This window comes from Anser anser, assembly GCF_964211835.1.
Source record: "Anser anser genome assembly, chromosome: 7".
NCBI classification, from domain to species: domain Eukaryota; kingdom Metazoa; phylum Chordata; class Aves; order Anseriformes; family Anatidae; genus Anser; species Anser anser.
The window spans coordinates 38,857,805-38,876,963 of record NC_139727.1 but is presented as its reverse complement, the minus strand read 5'-3'; the positions used below and the strand labels follow the sequence as shown (position 1 = coordinate 38,876,963).

The 19,159-nt window shown below is 43.4% G+C and overlaps 2 protein-coding genes across 8 annotated transcripts in view; one reads left to right on the top strand and one right to left on the bottom strand.

Annotated features, from left to right (window-relative positions):
* The window catches only part of INSYN2A (inhibitory synaptic factor 2A), a 45,527-nt gene extending 41,738 nt beyond the window's left edge, over window positions 1–3,789 (top strand). For all 4 annotated transcript variants that reach the window (XM_083844836.1, XM_083844835.1, XM_083844834.1 and 1 more), the window contains one exon: window positions 624–3,789. In XM_083844836.1, the coding sequence (XP_083700962.1) occupies window positions 624–807 (184 nt within the window). In that variant the 3' untranslated portion in view covers window positions 808–3,789. The remainder of the gene's footprint in view (window positions 1–623) is intronic.
* The window catches only part of DOCK1 (dedicator of cytokinesis 1), a 281,002-nt gene that overhangs the window by 188,554 nt on the left and 73,289 nt on the right, over window positions 1–19,159 (bottom strand). For all 4 annotated transcript variants that reach the window (XM_083844832.1, XM_083844833.1, XM_083844830.1 and 1 more), the window contains exons 25-27: window positions 18,923–19,029; window positions 10,454–10,581; window positions 8,053–8,148 (exon numbers count right to left, since the gene is read on the bottom strand). In XM_083844832.1, the coding sequence (XP_083700958.1) occupies window positions 8,053–8,148; window positions 10,454–10,581; window positions 18,923–19,029 (331 nt within the window). The remainder of the gene's footprint in view (window positions 1–8,052; window positions 8,149–10,453; window positions 10,582–18,922; window positions 19,030–19,159) is intronic.

The following is a 19,159-nucleotide window of genomic DNA, read 5'->3' as shown; positions in this document are numbered from 1 at the left end:
GTAGTGGAGAGTCCTTAGAATTCAGGAGGTGTAACCTGGATCTTAAGCATATTTTTTGAAAGCATGCTTTAAGACTAAACAAGTGCTTCCCTTATTGCTTTTTTATTACTTTTATTTATTTAGCAATTATTATTGCTATTAAATTTTAAAAGCAAATGAAACAAAACAAATACATACTAGCTATTACTGGAACACGTTCTTTCCCTTTTACCCACAGATCTGATCAGCTAAATAAATGAGTCCACATCCCCAGCTGCTTTTGTCTCAGCACTCATTCACAGCAGAGGCTTAGTAGGCTGTATTTTACTCTCCTTGTTACAGGGCTACATGTATATGCAGAAGGTTTGCAATGTAAAGGAGAAATAGGTTTTTAATGTATTTATTTTTCAGAGATGAGTACGTACATATGATGGTAATTTGGTGAAATTAATCTAATGGTAAAACTTGCAAGAAACAGCTAAGGTAAGTAAGTTGCCAGGTCAGCCTTCTCACCTATAGCCAACTCATCAGATTTTTTCAAAAGAAAAAGTTCTCTGCATCTACAGAGCAGCAGAGCGCGCAGGATGGGTGTAGTGTCTAGATTATCCTATAACAGCTAATTGCTTTTTTCTTCCCAATTCTAGCGTGGAATTGGATTTTAAGCAGCAAGAAGATAAACTACAGCCAGTTTTGAGAAAACTTCATCCTATTGAGGAAACTCAGGTTGCACCTTTGCCTTATTCTCAGGAGAGCTACTCCTCAACTCCCAAGCAAAAATCCAAAACTGAATCAAAAAAGCATGGAAGATGGAAACTCTGGTTCCTTTAACCAAGTCCATTACATGTGGAGTTCAAGGCCTTCTCTGAGGAAGATGTGGAGTTGTGTCAATCACCTACAACGGGATCTCCGCAGCTTGATCCGTGCTGCCGGCCGATGCTGTTCTGCCGCCGCCGGCAGCGTTCAGCTCTCACCGTATGTACCAAAAAGGCCTTTGTACCTAGGAACTCGTGTTCGGGAGCAAGGCGTTACCTGACGCCTTGCCAACTTTTATTTGCGGTTCACCAATGTGGGATGTAAAACCTGAATTGAAATTTGTACAAAATGGAAAGTAAAACTATTCCCCCCCCCCCTTAGATCTGAGAGCATCGCATTCTAACCTGTTCAATCGTAGGCTGTCATCCTGTACGCAGCGCAATATCACTATTGTTTTAGAGCCTTCCGGGGGTTTGGTTTGTCGTCTTTTAAACAACGAGGGGAAAAAAAGCGAGCAAGCCTTATGTTTGCAATGGTCTTCAGTTTTACAAATCCATGTTGATCGGGGAGTGCAGTTTTCAGCACATATATCCTGGACAAAGCACAATTTTTCATGTGGTCCGAGACCATGAATACTCTCTGAGACGTGACTATGTGTATATTTGCCTTCATGTGTTGTAGACTTCAACCAAGCTATCACATTTTGACAACGCACCGTCATTTCTAATTTAGCTGTGTCCTCCTCACCAGAAGAAGTCTGCTGCTCTCCTCCAGCAGGCGAGCGGCTAGAAATCTCCCAAATTCAGGACAAGCCTTTAACCACACCAAGCTGACAGGGTCAAGGCCACAGGACAAACTGTCCTAGATCTCACTTCTAATTTTTTGGTACCCAAAAGATCTAAATGACACATTCTGGCACAGGAAAAAAAAAAAAAAGGAAAAAAAACACAAAAGAACAATGAAAAGCTCTACCAATTGCTGGCGTTTGCCATAATGTAGTGTCTTTTTCTAATGCAATCTTTGGAAAACCTCTACGTTACTGCAAAAGGCACCATAAATTTTATAGTATGCAGTATGCTTTGAAACCTGCTTGGAAGAAGCAGCAATTTTAAAAGCTATTTATTTATTTATTTATTTACCAAGCTTCTCAGATGGGTTTCCCAACCAACACATTAGAGTTTATACCTACATCTACTAATTGTACTTAATAACCAATGCACTTAGGGAACAAATGTGAATCAAATTTCTTTTTTTTTTTTTTGACACTTAAAATTTTGCTCGGAATTATAAACTGGAACACTGGAACCCTTTCCCTTAAGTATTTGTTACTGTCATTAAAGTCCTAACAAAAATGACCATTTGTGGAAAAAAAATCTCCTGCTGGATGTGGCACGGGACTGGGAATGCTGTTGGTGTTTTTAACGGGTTAAGATCATTTGAGTCATACAGCGTTATGTGACAAACTGGGTTACTGTAAGTTGGTTTTGAAATTGCACACCCTGCAGCATCATTAAGATACAAATTCTTTGGTCTTTGGGTGGAAGAAAAGTAATCATTAGCAGAGGAGCTTGCACCTAGTAACAAACTGGAAATGCTTTCACTTACACCGTTTCTTAGCTCGACATAAAGCCCGTTACTACAAGAAATTTGGGGAAAATCACATGCTATTTGGTTTGGGGAAAAATAAGAAAAGGAGGTTAAAAAGGGAACAGAAATGCAGGTGTTTATGTCCACCTCAAAATTGCTTCCAGCATGCTTTAATGAAAAAGTCACCTTTGTAGTGACTTCAGGAGGGCTCCGAGTTCTTGTACATACATACTGCCCCAAAATACTTCTGTGAAAGCTGAAGGATTAAGAAAAGGTAATTGGTCCTGTGTACCAGGAAGGAAGTGCAATTGTTTCATCTGGAAAAAAATGTGTTTCATGTATTTTATAGTGTTTTTAATTAAATATATAGAGCTGTTTACAGGGCAGCCCACCTTAGGCATTCTAGAAACCCAAATATTTCCAAACAAGAAAATCTATTTTTTTTTCCTAAAAAGAAATATCAAATATGGACATAACAAAAAAATACATCAATATTCAGTATTTCAAAATAGCAGTAATACTTTATAAACTCGTACATGCTACCATGCCATTTAGTTTAAGTAATTAAATCAAGCATCTCTCAATGGCTATCAATTACAAATCGTTAGCATCACCTAATCGGTAGCTTTTCCCATAAATCTATTCTAAACGTTGTTGTGTGCAGGGACTCTGACACCAAACTCAACTATTTCTGTGCGGTTCCTGACTCATGCAGAGGCCAGTATTCTGTAATCAGTTAAAATGTCAGAGGAGAAGTCACTGGTGAAACATATAAGAGCTAAAAGTGAAAGTTCTCACGGCGTGTTCTGTACATGTCCAGGCTATTTTCTTAAGAAGTTGCAGATTTTTAATTTTTTACATTTTTTTAAAATGGAAAAGCTAACATACATAGTCTTGCTTACAACTACATATCGTGTTATATCGTACCATACAATGTAATTTGTAATAAAATGTTTTTGCAAGTGTGTAAAATGTATCATATTGTATTGCATTTAGAATCACTCAGGCTAGGTACCGAGAGACAAACCTGATTCATTAGAGCTTTTACTGAAGTGTGACTGACATGAAGCTATTTTCACCCTAACGTAGGTGATCTTACAAACTGCAGGTATGAGGTTACAACAGAGAAAATGCATCTTCACTTCCAGCGCGGCACACAGCATAGCTTTGCCGAGTTCCCTGAGAGCATCACGCACTTTAATACACTGATTTGCTATAGGCACTTCTCCCACACCTTGCTGAAAATTATTTTTAGCCAATAGATACCGCAGTGATTTTATACTCCTTGTTAGTTTCCAAGTCCCTCTAACTTCCATTAAGCAGCAGCTCCATTCTTTGTTTTAGAACTGTCAGGAAACACCATTCATGTAAGCACCACTTGTTTTCTTAAAAGGAAAAAAAATCACTGTAAAAATAGCTTAAAAATCAGGATAACATGAAAAAAATCATGATTAAAACTGGAAAATCCTACCATCAGTACAAAGTGTTTGCTTTTTCTTACTTCAGGTGCAGAAGTGTCTATGCCGTTAATTTCGCTCAAGGTTTTAACGGCTAATCGCTTTTTCAAAATCAAATGGATTCATTGTGATGAACCCTTTCAAATCGAGCCCCCTGTTAGATCATCCCGGTTCTTCGGCACCCGTACAGCAGCGCACGTCGTGCACTGCTCCTGGAATCTGTTAGCTGAATTGCCGCTAAAAATCTAACTGCGCCATTCTGTTGTAGCAGGAGGAAACGGAGCGCACGCACCAACTGCTAGCGTTACCTCAGCACCCGTAAAACGCAGCTGGGGCTTAGTGAAGCGACTGCAGCGCTGGCAGTTCGCTCGCAGCTTGGGGTGGATGCGGTTTGTTCGGGGAAACATTGGTGTGGAACACTTCACACCCGCTCGCTGCATCGGTGACAGGAATTCGGGTTAAGACACGGGAGAAGCTTGGTGTCAGCGCCGGAACGAGATCGTGACCGAACTCAAACACCACTTCAGCTTCTGTGAAATCAGTTTCCAACACAACTTCAAATGTTTTCACTGAAAGGAAAACCTGTAGAAATTAGGTTTTGTTTTTATGCAGTTGCATCTTTAGATACCCAGTGAAGAAAATGAAGCTTTCTGCCTATGGTTTGGCACTGCCATCCACTGTAACCTGCGGAGTTCAGGGTTACAAGGACAATTTACATCATCTAACCTCAGCTCATCAGCAAGGTAAGCTCCAGAACTCTCTCTCATGACCCTCAATAACTCAAGTTTCACTTACAAACTCCTCCTGGGAAGGCATGCTGCTTTGGAAATGCCAAGAGAGAATCCACCACTTTCACCTGTTATTCCAGCCTTTACTTCCCACATCAGTGCCGTGCTCCGCTCTGCTCCACACTTCTGTCTCTCCTGCGCTGTCACCAGCTCCTCTTCCTTCCTCCGACAGGCGTCATTTCCACCCTACAGAGATTCTCTTCCACTGCACCCGAGGAGCACCCCTAAATGCTCTGTTAACTTCAGGTGGCTGAAGGCTCTCACATCACAAATCACTTTCTCGACTTTCTGATAATTTCTCCATCTCCTCAATTTTGGTCTCACTGCATTCTTTCCCAAAATGTCTCATGGAAAAAAAAAAAGGCAATGTGGGAAATATTCCACGCATCGGTAAGCCACAAAGTCCTCTACTACCCACTGCTCCCTGGTCACACATGCCAAGAGAATTCACAGCAGCCTTTCTTCTGACGGTATCACAGTGGTTTTCAGCTGCCTTTTCCCCACAGACCACGAAGTGCTTTTCAGAGCCCCTGCTCCCAGGGACAGAGGCTGGCAGGAGCAGGACCACTTCCTACCCCTCTGCTCCTAAATCCCAGCTCTATTTTCTCTCTGGCAATAAGGAATGTGATTTGCTCCACAATACAGAGGAATCGAGATTGTCTATTTAATAGATTCATATTTGTGCCGTCTGAAGCATCCTTCCAAAACTGACCACCCAGGGCTCCGACAGCCCCGGCCGGATGGCCTTCCTGAAATTCAGGAGTTCAGCAACCAGCTTGGTTTTTTTGGCCTTGCAAACGAGGAGCAAACCGAGCTGCTGACCACAAGGCAGCTGGGAGTAGCTGTGATTCACTGCGGACCGCGCATCGTGCCTGGTCAGCTCGGATTTACCGGGGGCTGCAAGACGCTGATGCGTCGGGATCACAGCGTTCTTCAAGTGGTGCTGGGCAAGGGAAGAGATTATTTAAGTTATACTTAGAGAAAGAGTCAAGGAAGTCTGCTCAATTTACTTTTTTCAGACAATGTATCTTCCAGAAGGGAAGCTTTTGTGATCTGGCTGCAGGTGAATTCACAAAAAAAAAAGTATCTAAATCTCACCTTCCCTGAGAATAACCTGCACAGCACCTCTGCTTCACTTAGCAAACAGACCAAGGAATATCAGCAAAGTGAGACTTCCAGAAAAATCTAGCCAGAAAAAACAAGTAGTTACATGGTGAAATTTTTTTATTTTTTTTTTTAAATCTTCAAAACTCACTTAATATGGTAAGTGGGGAACAAATGCTAACTTCCACTTATATAAAGCCACTGCTTTCACCGAAGACTGAAAACCTTTGAAAGGTTTATGCCCCGTCTCCCACGTTCGGATTGAGATACAGTACAAGTTACCAAAAATCCCTTCTCATTCCCTGGACCAAGGTGGAATACCAGTAAATTCTACGCAAAACAGGCAAATTCCATTGGATTTCTGCATGGGTGCTGGCTCAGCGCCCCGGGGCTGTGCACCACCTTGCACCAAAGGTCAGCATCTTCTGCAAGCAGGTACTAATCCAGCACACCCATCTTTCAGCAACATTTTTCCAAAGGAAGCTGACCCGGTAACGCTTATATCAGCATCACGCGTACAAAACCCCGTCCAGATGTTATAACAGAGAGCAGGCTACTGAATTATTTATGGTATCTTTAGTAGGCTCTAATTATACGTTCTCCTGTAACAGCAAATTCGGTGCCCCGTGCTCCCGTTACACTAAGGCACCCAGCGACCCGAGGGCACGCGGAAGACCCCTGCCCACACGGCAGAAGCCCCGACGCGATGCTGCAGAGCTCGGCCCCACGGCACCGCTCCCCGGCAGCCCCAGTGCCTTCTCGCATAGCCAGCACAACCCAGCTGAAGTCAGGAGCACCTCCAGCTCTGACGCGGGGACGGAGAACACGACAGAGACTGAAATAGGAACGGGAACAAGGTGAAGACGTGCCCACTGCAGCACACCGGCACAGCTCTGCTTACACAAGGAGCAAATTGCACGTGCCCCGTAGTTGGCTACTTCCGAAAAAGTTATTAGTTCAACTACGCCTCTCCGAGATCATTCATTTTTAAACCTCCTTCCTTCTCCTCATCCCGGATGATTAATTCTCTAACACAAATTCCAGGTAAAACTGTTCCAGCGGCGAGAAAGGAAAAGTTAATGCATAATTTCAGCCTGATGCTGATCCAAGAGGGGTCAGGTTGTGCCTGCTAATTAGTGGCTGCATTCTAATCTGCTGACTTTGTTGACACCACAGAGATGAATTGCTACCGGTTTGATCACAGGAGGATTCCTTCAGCAACGGCCTGAATTTTAAGCCAACAGTAAGTACTCCTTGAAAGTACCTGGCCCCATTAATAGGCATTTCCTAATCACAGTGTGCGCGGATCGAGTGATTTCAAGCTGTACTCACGACCACCACGGGTACTTCTAGCACAACCGTACTGAGTTGAAATACATACAGGAGAAATTTTCAAATCTAGTTTGTTAAGATCAAAAGGAATAATTAACATTTTAATACAGTATCTAAACAACGTTCATCAAAAGAATAATTAATTCACAGTCAAACTGCACCGAAGAAATTTCCCATGCATATGTCTTAGAAGACTTAAACCTACTTCACAGCTAGGGGACAAAGAAGAAAGTTTTGTGCCCTAGTACAGATGGATATTTAAATATAATCTATTCTGCATATTATTAGTAATTTCTGTGGTAATACACAACGTTACAACATATAAATCTTACTTTTTTCACTGTTATTAGAATCCAACCTTATTATGTTCTGCAAGAATGAGAGCCACTCGTAACTGGGTTTTGCTCCAACGAAGGATCTGGTGGTCCATTATCACTTTTTATGACAAAAACTATGATTGCAAATCAATGTGATGAAAGCTAAGACAGGAAATAAAAGCTAGTGGATGAAGCATGAAAGACAGAACTAACACTGTAGTATGCTTGCAGACACGACCATCACTGTGCCAAGTAAACGGGACGGCAGCAGGTAAGATGTGAAGAGGAAGAACTCTTTGTAATAAGAAGTAAAATGTCACTGTGTGCAGTTACACGGAAATAAAATAGGAAAAGAAAGGGGAGACCAAAAAGAAAAAAGTGCTAATGGACTCCCCCATTTGACTAGCAGATAAACACTTTAAGGAAAAATGTGACTTCAGGTGGGCTTAACGACAGCAAAAATCAGTGTGTTGAACTGAATCAAACCAGAATCACATAGCACAATAACAACTGCTCAGAAAGATGAAAACCCTGGTCCGATTTGACCAGTGCCCCCACCACCACCTACATAAGCCACAGAAAAACGACAAGCCGATGCTCTACAGCCTACTGAGCGCACACAGCCAGTTACAGAAGGATTTGATTGCTTTGGATCACTTGGGAGTTAAATCCTATTACAGCCTGGTTCAAAACGATGCGACAAAGGTATTGAAGTTTACATCAATAGACACTTACAATGAGCTCCGAATCACGTCCCATGGAAATGACTGTTCTATTTACTGTCCTCAATAGCTTCTCCATGATTATCTGGACATGGCGCTGTGTTGGCCCCTAAGGAAAAAGAATAAATTAATGGTAACTAGATACAAGAGACACCAATACAATTCAAATATTTATGTTTGCCTTTAAAACCACCTTTCTTGTGAAAGTTAAATAAAGCAGCACTTACTGCTACTGATCAAAGGCAGAAAATTAGCCTCTAATTTAAAAAAGACCGTGCAACGTCTTATTAATACATGTTCCTAATAAATTTATTTTTACTGTTACAGTTATCTAAATTAAAAGCAAGTCCCTGGAACTAGCAGCAATAACCATGACATTTAGTTACTTAATTTTATTTTCCTAAGTCATTTTTCCAACATCACAAGTCCATGGTCATTAGCAAGTTCTGGGGGTTGATTCTACAAAAGCTCAATTAAAAGAAACTAAGGAAAGCACAGCAAAAGTTTAGGTAAGGAACTTCGATTTCAGTCAATTATGCCCAGTTATTTTTTCTGCCTTGTATGTAATGTGCCGTTATTTTTAGAAGAGTTGAAAATAAGGGGTTTGGCACAACTGGCCTTTAAGAAGTAGTTCAGAAACCTCGTGCAGAATGGTGCACACAGGAACTGAAGCCAAAAAACACGACAAGGAGTTAAAACCCACAATAGATGAACATCATTCCCAACCTATAATCTATAAAAATATTTGTTTGTTAGTTTTCCTTAGTCTGAAGGAGCAGACTTCAAAAGGGGAAGGTGAAACAATTCTACAGCCAACACTTGGAAGCCCTTTCCCAGATAATTATCTAAATAAAGCAGCATCTTCGCGGTGCTTCTTGGCTGCAGCACAAACATTCTGATGAACCATTCTCTTCCTTGCCCTTGGATCCACATAATAACCCCCAGCTTACCATCTCATTATGCTTAATTACCAAAGGCAGACACGCATATATGGAGAAGGTATTTTGCATATTTGAAGAGTGATCCATCCTCTGTGCATATATACACAGCTACTGCTTCAATACGGGTTTTTCTTCCCGCTGCTGACAGACCTGTCTTTGGGATAAAGCCTACAACTCCGGTACAAGGAGCATCTTCAGGGCAAAAGGCACCTCGGTACCCTGCTCCTCTTCACCCTTCAGCTCTCCCTACTCTCTAAGCATCTTCTCTAAGGTTGTCCTCTCCGCACACCGGGCACTTGTGAGCAGCGCAGGGCAGCGCTCGGGTCCGCTCCTGCCACTCCCGCGGCCCCCTTCCAGCCGGGCTCAGCTCGGGAGTGGGGAGAGCCGCGATTCGACTGCCACCATGGGAAGAAACGCAGCCAACAAGGGCTGAAAGAAGCGGCCAAGCTGTCAAAAACAAATCCCTTTTTTAGAGTAACCCACTCTCTGAAGTCGTGGCAGAGAACTCCTTCCGAAGGATAAAAATAAAACAAAGTAAAATCAAAAATCGTATAAATAAAAAAAATAAAATCAGAAATCACATAAATAAAACAAAATAAAATCAGGAATCCTCCAAAATAGTCAAATAGGATGTTAGATGTTATGTGACCAGGTGACCCCAGAGGCCCTCTCCAACTGGGTAAGTGCATGCTTCTACATGGGACTGAAGGTTCAGGCGGCAGCCCAAGCTCCTTTAAGAGAGCGTCAGGTAATTACAGCTCTCCAGCAAAGCAGCAATATTTGCATATCCGTGTGAAGCCAGAAGACGAAAGGAGGACGATTACACAAGCTGCACATCCGCACGTCAGCCCAGGGCACTGCACAGGTTCGCAGGTGCAAGTGTCTAACACTTATATTCTGGACAGACAAGACACCTGCAATAGTTGCGATATTCATGTAAAAGCAGCCAGCTACTAATCCAGGTTGTTTCTTGCAGGGTGGAGAACCCAACCGTGTAACTTCAAACAGCATTTCAAGCAGTTAAACAAGTCTGCTGTGTTAACACAAGCAGATGTTCATATATCTGGCCTCATGGGCCAGTATCAACACAACTCAAATGTGTATTTCCCAAACTGCTGGGGGTGGGTAGGAATGGAGCGTGGAATCAAATATTTTCCACCAGACAGAGGCTAGACACTGTGTAAGAGAGGTTTATCTCCTAAGTATATGTATCCTACTCACTGTATTACCATTATCTGGAAAAGAAATAGGATTCTGTAACAGTGCTGTATTGGAGCTGCCGCAGAAACAGTAAGAAACATCCCAAGACATCAGACAACACATCCTTGTCATTGCTTACCTAAAAATTAAGTCTTAAAAAAGACTGGTAAGGAGAAAAAAGAATCAAAGTGATCAGGAGTTACCTGCTGAATCTGTTCTACCAAGATGCATCCCTTTTAAATGCTAATCACCACAGAAGCGCGAGATACTAACCACATCTTTCTTGTAAAGCACTTCCAGGATGTTACTCAGCAGCTGGCAACAAGCCTCCAGATCTTCTTGTCTTTCCAAGTGATACTTGAGCTGATCCGTCATGGTTGGCAGCAAGATTTCCCTGCAGTCTACACACAAGACACAAGGTTACACGGAGAGCGTTAAGGAGCTTCCCAGCATCGCCGACAGAGCCGAGCTGCTCCGGTGCTTACATAAGACAAAAAGCTTAGGAAAAAAAGAGAACTTCCAGATTCCCAGTCACCTGCATTTCAGTCCGAACCACATGAAGGTGAAAAACAGTAAGTTATAAGGAAATGGAGATCAGGCTAGGACGGGCACAGCTTCCCTTGCATGGGAGCACCACCCGGGTTCCCTGAGGTAAGGGATCAGCATCCAAGACACTACTTGGGCACTTGAGTCTCTCTTATGTTAGGAGCTGGTCCATCACCTCACTCTGACGAGCCAATTTTGTGCAGAAATGCTGTTAAAATACCTCACGCTGGCATTGCAGATACACTTTCTGCTAGTCCCGGACAAGGGAAGTGATTCAGGAAGCAGAGATAAGGGGAAGATAAATAAGAGGTACACGGAGCGAAATAATTAAGCTCAGTACTTTAGCTCCCATCAAGAACCTACAGGAAGCAAAGTGAGGACTGATAACTAGAGCAGGGACCACGGTGGCACCGATCTAATCAACGTAACGAGTGTACAACCTGCAAATCACCGTGCACAGACAGAAGACGGGGACCTAGCACTCACTGCCCCTGGACCCCTTCTGCCCTAAGGAGAGAGCTCCCAGCCAGGCACCCGCCTGTGGCATCGCGGTGGCACCAGCTGCAACCCTGCCACGAGGCCGGCAGCGTCCCCATAGCGGGGAGGAGCGAAGGTAAAACCCCTCAGCCTCTCTCCATGCCCACCCCAAATAAATCCGTGCCCAAAGGAGGGGAACTGGTCACTCCTGTTTATCAGACCCCGACTTACTCCAAGAGAAATTATGAGATTAAATTACACTGCGTATGCAGCCTGCCTACCACCAACCTACATTTTGGGGGTGAAGGAAGGGTGAATACATTTTATGCCCCTTCCCTAGAGAACAGAACAGGAACAGGCAAAAAACGTGAGGCTATTTCAGATCCTTTACCCTACAGACATCAGTTCCCAAACCCCTTTCCTCCAACCCGCCCACCTATCTCGCGCACACAAGGTCTGAGCGCTGCTCGGTTTCACGTCCTTTAACCTGGCTGGCAGCTTTGCCCTCAGAGGACTCCCCAGGAAAGCAGTCCCTGCACAAAGCCTGCCAGGAGCCTCGGCTCAGTAACACACGGTCACCCTGCAAGGACCCGCACGGGTCCCCGAAGCGGTTTCAGGGCTCCCAGGTCAGCGGTGACCGCAGGCCTCTGCCCATACCAAGTCCCAAAGCCACAATGGGGGCCGGCCTACAGCGAGACGTCCGGGGGAAAGGCTGCCATTCTGCTCCCACAAACCGCACAGTGGGGAAAAATAAAAGTCACTGACGTTAAAAGAACTTGAGAAAAACCAGGCCGCAACGCAGCAGAGAGCACTTCACCTCACGAGGTGCCGGTGCGGGGCCGAAGCAGCAGCGCCCTCACCCTGCCCCGTACGCTCGCGGCTGCAGGCCGGGACCAAACGGAGCCCGAGCACACCCGGCCCCAGCAGCTCGAGAGCAATATCCTTCAGTCCCAAGAGACTGCTGCGAGTGGATGTTCACCAGCGATGCACAAGTGGGCTCTCACTCAAAGAGAGCACTTGGAAGCATCTCCTCCATGTAGGAGTTTGTTTAATTACTTCTGTCATTTAACCCACAGCGTCGTAGCTCAAAAAGGAGCAGCCTCGTGGTGCATTAGGTCAATTTTTTTCCCCATCGAGAAGCAGGCACCAGTCCCTGCATAGTATTTGCATGGAGAAATACATCCAGCCGTAGCTTCACATCTCCTCGCACCCTTTTCCATTAAGGCTTACCCAGTAAGCAGCAGCAAACTGGACTGCAAGGGAACAAAATGTAATAACAGAGAAACATCACCATAAGTCCCCGTTATTTGTTTACCACTACGCTATCTGTAAATCCGTAGAGGTATTAGAAGTGAAAGGAGATGGGGATCTCTGTGGCAGACCTGGCTCAGCAGCGCTGACACAAGCAGCACTTCAATTCACACAAACTCTTTGGGATTTTACCATACCCCAGTGACTACAGGCATAAAACCAGAACAAATGGCACTGAAAGGGCTTATTCACAGGGATGTTCATTAACAATCTGCAGCTATTTATACGAACGTGAAGCCTCAACACTTCCCTGCTATGGCAGGCAATGGAATATGTACGTTTACATCAGTCGTTAGCTGCCGCGTATTTCAAATGCATAACCTTAGCTCCAAAGCAGCCCCTCAGACAGAAAGGGACGCTGAATACGAAGGACGACCCAGCATTACGGGAAGGCTTTTCTGACCCTGACACCGTCAGTGAGTTGGCACCACCACCGTTCTTCACTCATTTTCAGCTCCTGCCTCTGAGCGATGCTGCTGCAGCCCTTGACCACTGAGTCCTACCCCCAGGTCTGTTCCCCTCCTCGTTCAGCTGCTTGGGGCATTCTTACATGCCGTGAGCCACCAGATGAGTGCAGGTCACCACTAACTACTCACGCAATATAAATTGTGACCTGATGAACGTCCCGTTCGGTCTGTCTGCCCCAGAGATGCAGAGGCACAAGGCTGCTGCAATCACAAAGCATTTGTGAGACCTCAGTGTACGTTGTTAGCCCAGGTTTTGACTAACTCAGAGAGAAAAATGGACAGATTAAGGGAAAAACAACACAACATGGTGCTGCAGTACGCTTCTTTCACCAAACAGAGGGGACAGAGAAAGAGCTGTGCCAGCCAGGCGCTAAAGCACTCCAGCAAAGACATGCTAATGGTCTTTGTGAAGCCCGCAAGGTGAATCAATCTTTAATAACTTACAAAGGACCATAACGAGATGTTTGAAAACGTTTCCCATTGCTGGTAAGCCCCACTACTAGCGACTGGTCAGAGATCAACTGAATATCTGCAAGCATGCAGAAGGCAAAAACTGCAGCTCTGCCCCCTCAGGGTTGGATCAGCGGGAGCGCACGTTGGTCAATAGCGCAGGTATTCACGTTGAATTTCTGAGAAAGGAAACACTAACTGATTTGTCATACTCTGGGATCACACAGCCTGTACAAAGGACCAGGTTCTCCTGGGAAGACCCGACAGCACTCCTCGGGTGCCACCTGCCCGGCTCTCCACCTTCCCAAGCACCGGCTGGTAAACATCCGCTCCTTGCTGTGTGGCTGCTGCAGAAAGTAGGCTACGGGAGGATAAAACCAAGTGCCAAGGTGTCCTGGCTACTTCGTTATTCAATAAAAAAGCCAGATCCTTCTCAGTTCAAAAACAAACGCCTTTATCCCGTTGCTTTCCTGTCGCACCATGCTTTTAATGCTGAATCACCCAACGCATCCCAGTGTCATCTGGAACCGGAGCAGAAACTGCTACTCAAACAATTCCATAAATAACGCTGAGGTTTTCCAGATACCTCCAATAAAACACACAAGCACTAGAAGGCAATAAAATCCTAAGAGGGAACCCAACCAACACACAAATATCTTTATTTATGTACATATGCATATAAATACATATATTTCAACAAATCTAGTACTATCAGAGTAGAATCTTATCTCCACGTAGAGCACAAGCACATCCTTTGCCATAAACTATTTTGAATAACTGCGGGTTGGTCAACTACATCTTGAGTATTTACAAGTACAGAACAGGGAAAGTTGACCTTCATCAACCTGCTGGTCACAAACACCTCCGAGCACTGATTAATGGGAGACCTTGACAAACCCAGAGTCTGTAGGCTCCTGCCCAAAAGCCAGCTGTGAAGCCAGCTCACGGGCGTGATGCACAATGCTTACAGACAACAGCAATTCGACAGCTGTTCATCCTCTGCTGCACAAGTCCAACCCACGATGATTAATGTCACAGCAACGTGCAGCGAGACTAAAATATTAATCTTTATAAAAGGATGCTCAGGAAGCATTATCAACTCAGGAGCAGCCAAGCAAAGCTTCGATGAAACACTGACACGGGATCTATGCTGAAGCTAAACACGTGCAATAAATTTGGGTCAATATTAAGCAATTCATTTGGAAAGGCACTGATAAACGTATTTCTTTCTTTTACGGTTCATTTTGTTGATGTGGACAAACAAAAAAACTGCGCTTAATAACTGTGCTTCTGCTACACAGCATGCAGATAAAGACTGTAAGTTTAGCCATAATTAAGCAGTAAGAATTTGTATAAATGCTATATGCTCTCTCCTAATATTTAATAGACCAACGATTTCCTAATGGAGAAATCACTTGTTTTCTTTCCCAACTATTTAAGGATACAGCAGCCACACAGCTCACTTGGTAATTAGCTGCAAGTCATTTGTTACACTGAGCAACAGAGAATGCAAACATCTCTACGGGACAAAACAAATCAGATAAATCACTATTTATATAAAACTGGGATTTTGAAGCTTCCAAAGATAAGACAATTCACTTGGCTACAAACCAAGTATTTATACATTTAGAACTGAAAACTCGCACCTAGGTATTATAAAGCTGCTGCACTCCAAGTTATGAATTCCCAAACACACCTCGACAGAGCCTTACAGGAGACACGCACCACATACAGAACTGTTTCAGGTGCTAAAATCAAGACATGTCCTGCATTTCAGGGTTGGTGTGGTTGTGTTTGTAGAGGGGAGAGGGACACGAGAGGAAGAAGAAACAAGAGGGCTGGCTTCAATCAAAAGTTTGCTGCTTTACATGGGCAAAAGGGTTTTTTTGTGCAAATCATAAGAGGTCTACATAAAATACTGTGATAGCGGAAATAAATCTTATTTATGCATTTACTTGTATACAGCCATACATATACATACAATTAATGTATATTCATATATCTTACATTTATACAGATACCTACATAAGATTACGTATGGCTTATATAAGGACATACTGATATACCCAGGTCCTCTTTGAACAAGGTGTATGCAGATTTCTAAACTACTACATTTGAAGCTCTGTTCAAGTCTGAAAATTAAACGACTCGCTGAATCAGAGCATTAAGCAGTGAGAACTTAAAATGCTTCACTGCATGCAAGAATTCCCGTTAGCTGAGATGAGTGCTGGGGTTTTCAAAGAAGCGTCCAGCCCCTATGCAAGCAATTTTTTATTTATTCATATTCTCTATACGAAAAAAATTGAAATTAAAATTTAATTTTTAAAAAATTTAAAATTTTGCTTGGGGAAAAAGAAGCCAAGATGCTACTTATGCTCTTCCAGTGGAAATTCACACTTATTTTACTAAAGCCATACTAGATTATTGGTAAGAATATGGAGAGGGGAAAAAGGCAGATCCTATCTAGAAAACAGACTTGGAACTTGCTAACTATACCCCCTGAAAACGGGCAGAACCAGCTGTTCTTGCATCAGCTAGGAATCACTGGAAAATCTTTTCCTCTTAGTGGTGTTCAAATATTCAAGGACAGAAATCAGAAGGATGAGGATCTGATACACGTGTCGTCTACACAGAGGGCTGATTCCTACCTGAGGGGCTCTGTAAATAACCACGAGCTTGGAAAAACACGCTCCTTGAAGTCACCGGGCTCTTATTCTCTCATCAAATACACATACACAAATAGACACACACACACTCTCTCTCTGTCTCTCTCTCCCCTTAACACGGCTTTGACTGCCTAATCACACACTGATTTTTCTCACTCCCCTGGGTATAAGGGCTCAATTATGAATCACTGTTACGACAAAAGCAACGGAATGGAAGGAACATACAAGACTTTCCTGCCAAGGCTGAAGAAAGCTTAATAAAAGTAAGTACAAGCTCTGCAGTGGAGAGAAGTAACCTTGAATTTCAGAAGGGAACAAATACGACACACGACATAACCAGAAAGCAAGTGAAGTTTTAAAAAAGGATTCAAAAATATTTTTAAAGACATACAAACCAGAACACCAAAGCAGATTCATATCGAAAATCCCAAAGCCTTCATATTTCATGGCGACCACCGAAGCATCCATCACTCAAGCGGAATGCTTTATCATTCACACACCCCCCTCATCCCCAAATCCTCCAAAGCCTCACTAATTCATGTATTTTGAATTTCTATTCTTCTTGAGACACCACAAATAAATCTTCCCTGACTTCTCAAGGCATAGAATTAGTGCATTTTCTCCGCATACGTTGATGAAATGCTGGTTGATTTTTCGGTACGTTTTACAGCTTTCCATCAACTCCACAATCTTGTGCTGCATATTGCTTTTAGAAAAGCAAATCTCATTCCTGTGATATGATACAGGATCATGCAGGTACTTATATGAAAATATTGGCTATCAGTTTAAAATTATTGAATAAATGCGAAGGAGGAAAGGCAGCAGAAATCTGCTTCAGTAACGCGAACTCAACCCAGCAGAGCAAGGAAGATCTAAATATAACAAAGGCTGTGGCTAGTCATTTCATTTATTTTCAAGTGAATTTTTAGTGTTTACAAAAGCTTTCCGGTACAATTGATTCTCCAGGCACAAGCTTAACGCAGACCTACCAGCAGCACAAGAAGCTTTGACAGCAATGCTGTGTTTATTGACAGTGAACACCCCAGGCCCCGTACAAGCGCACGCAGCCGTGCCAGAACTGCGCGTGCCCTCCTGGGCCAGGCTTCATCCCCTTGCACGTGGCACTGCCCCGGCAGAGCTGAGCAGCGGCTGGGGTGAAGCAAGTGCCCCACGCAGCCCGGATTGACCACGCACGCCAGCCTGGGCAGCACTTGAGGTACAGATGCCTTGAATCCCCATCACACCTCAACTGCTGCATGTTAGACTTAGGACACTCTTATCCACGTTACTTCAATTTCCTCCTCTCCAGCACAGTCAGACGTAATACCTTACATCACTGACTTCTACCCTGAAGACCTTGCGTTCTAAAAGCAGCTAGAAGAAAGCAAATTTACTCCAAAGAGCTGAGAAGGACAGAAAGGACACACACGTTAGAGTAACATTATGTACACATCAGGAAGAGCAAACATTACAGCAGCCTCAGGGAGACTTGAACCTCTTCACCCAAGCCCCAGCCCTGCGATTCAAATTAGATAAAATTGTGCCTCTCGTTTGGTGTGGCTCCTAAGGGCTGAATAATCTCAAATGGTCTCAAATGTGAAGATCAAGCTGAACTGCATTTGGAGTTGTTGATGCGGCGTGTGGTGATGTGGCTAGTAGAGTCTGTTTTAAAAGAGCTTTATTCTTACTTCCTCACCATCCATAGCTGCAGGAAGTAAATGCACAACTTCTGTGCTACCACCCACCTGAGCATCAAGGGAAAACCCTGCTGAAGAAAACTTCAAGTGGCAAGAAAGAGCAACAGGTAGCACTTGTTTCCCTGGTTGTTAGTACCAGGTCCACGCAATACTCTAACTTCCAGCAGTGCTGCTGAACTGCACCAGGTGTGAAAGCACAAAGCTTTGTGAAATTAAGGAGCATGTGCAGCACAGATTATGTTGGCTTTATAGATATTTTTTTTTTAAACTAACCATAAGAAGATAAAAGTTACTAGATGTGGTCAGACGTTAGCTGATCTAAGATCTATCAGTACAGAGCCAATCCACCAAGACTGTATTTATTTTTTTTAATTGGAACCAGAAAAAATTGTTATGTCAGCACTTTGTGTCACGTCACCAGCATTTTTGTTCCACAGAAGAACCCAACTTCCTTCATAAAAGTATTTCCTTTCAAATTTCCTTTATGGCTGAACCATTACCTATTTGCTCCCTCATTAGCTGCTTCTGACAGCACATAAACACTTAGTCTAGGTTAGTTTAACTTGTAGTCATCTAAAAAAGAACAGAAGGTTTCACTTCAAACGAAGCAATCTGTAAGACAACCACTTGAAGTCATCTTCCACAATGTAAAAGAAGAGAATAAGGAAGCACGGATGAAGGGTTTATACGTTGTGATGAAGGGTTTATACACTGGTTTACTTCAGCTAGGGTAGAGCATAATGGGAAAGAAAGATGTTTCAGAAAGGATGGACATCAAGAAAAGCCATTCTTTCTGCCAGACTTCACTGAGCACAAAGCTGAATGCACAGCTTTTGATAAAATTATCATCGTTGAAGTTGTAACACATGCCAATAACGCCAGACACTTAGCGCCCTCTTAAATGAAAAATTACACGTTTTTCCTTTCACTTCTTTATGATCTCTAACCTGCAGTAAGTGTCAATTCGCATTTCCTCGCTGATTTTAGACCTCCTTGTCCTGCTAATGGAACAACCCTAATTGGTTACAACCTCTGCTGCTTTCGGTAGCAAGGACAAACCTTACAGCAGCAGAGGTCTGGAGACAATGAGTAATGTGACAGCTTAAGAGTTGCAAAGGCTCTGCTTACCGTGCTGCGTGAAGAGGTCACTGTGAACTATTTCTATCAAGCAGTAGAGCTTCTGAATCGTCAGCCGGCTCACAGGAACGTTTAGGATGAATTCAGTAAAAAGTTTGCTACATAAAAAGGGACAAGTGAAAACGTATTAAACTCTCCCCAAAATATCTAAAAAAAAACAAAAAAACATCCAACAGCACAAAAACACATAGGCAACAACAGACTTTTGGACAGGCAGACTCAATTTTC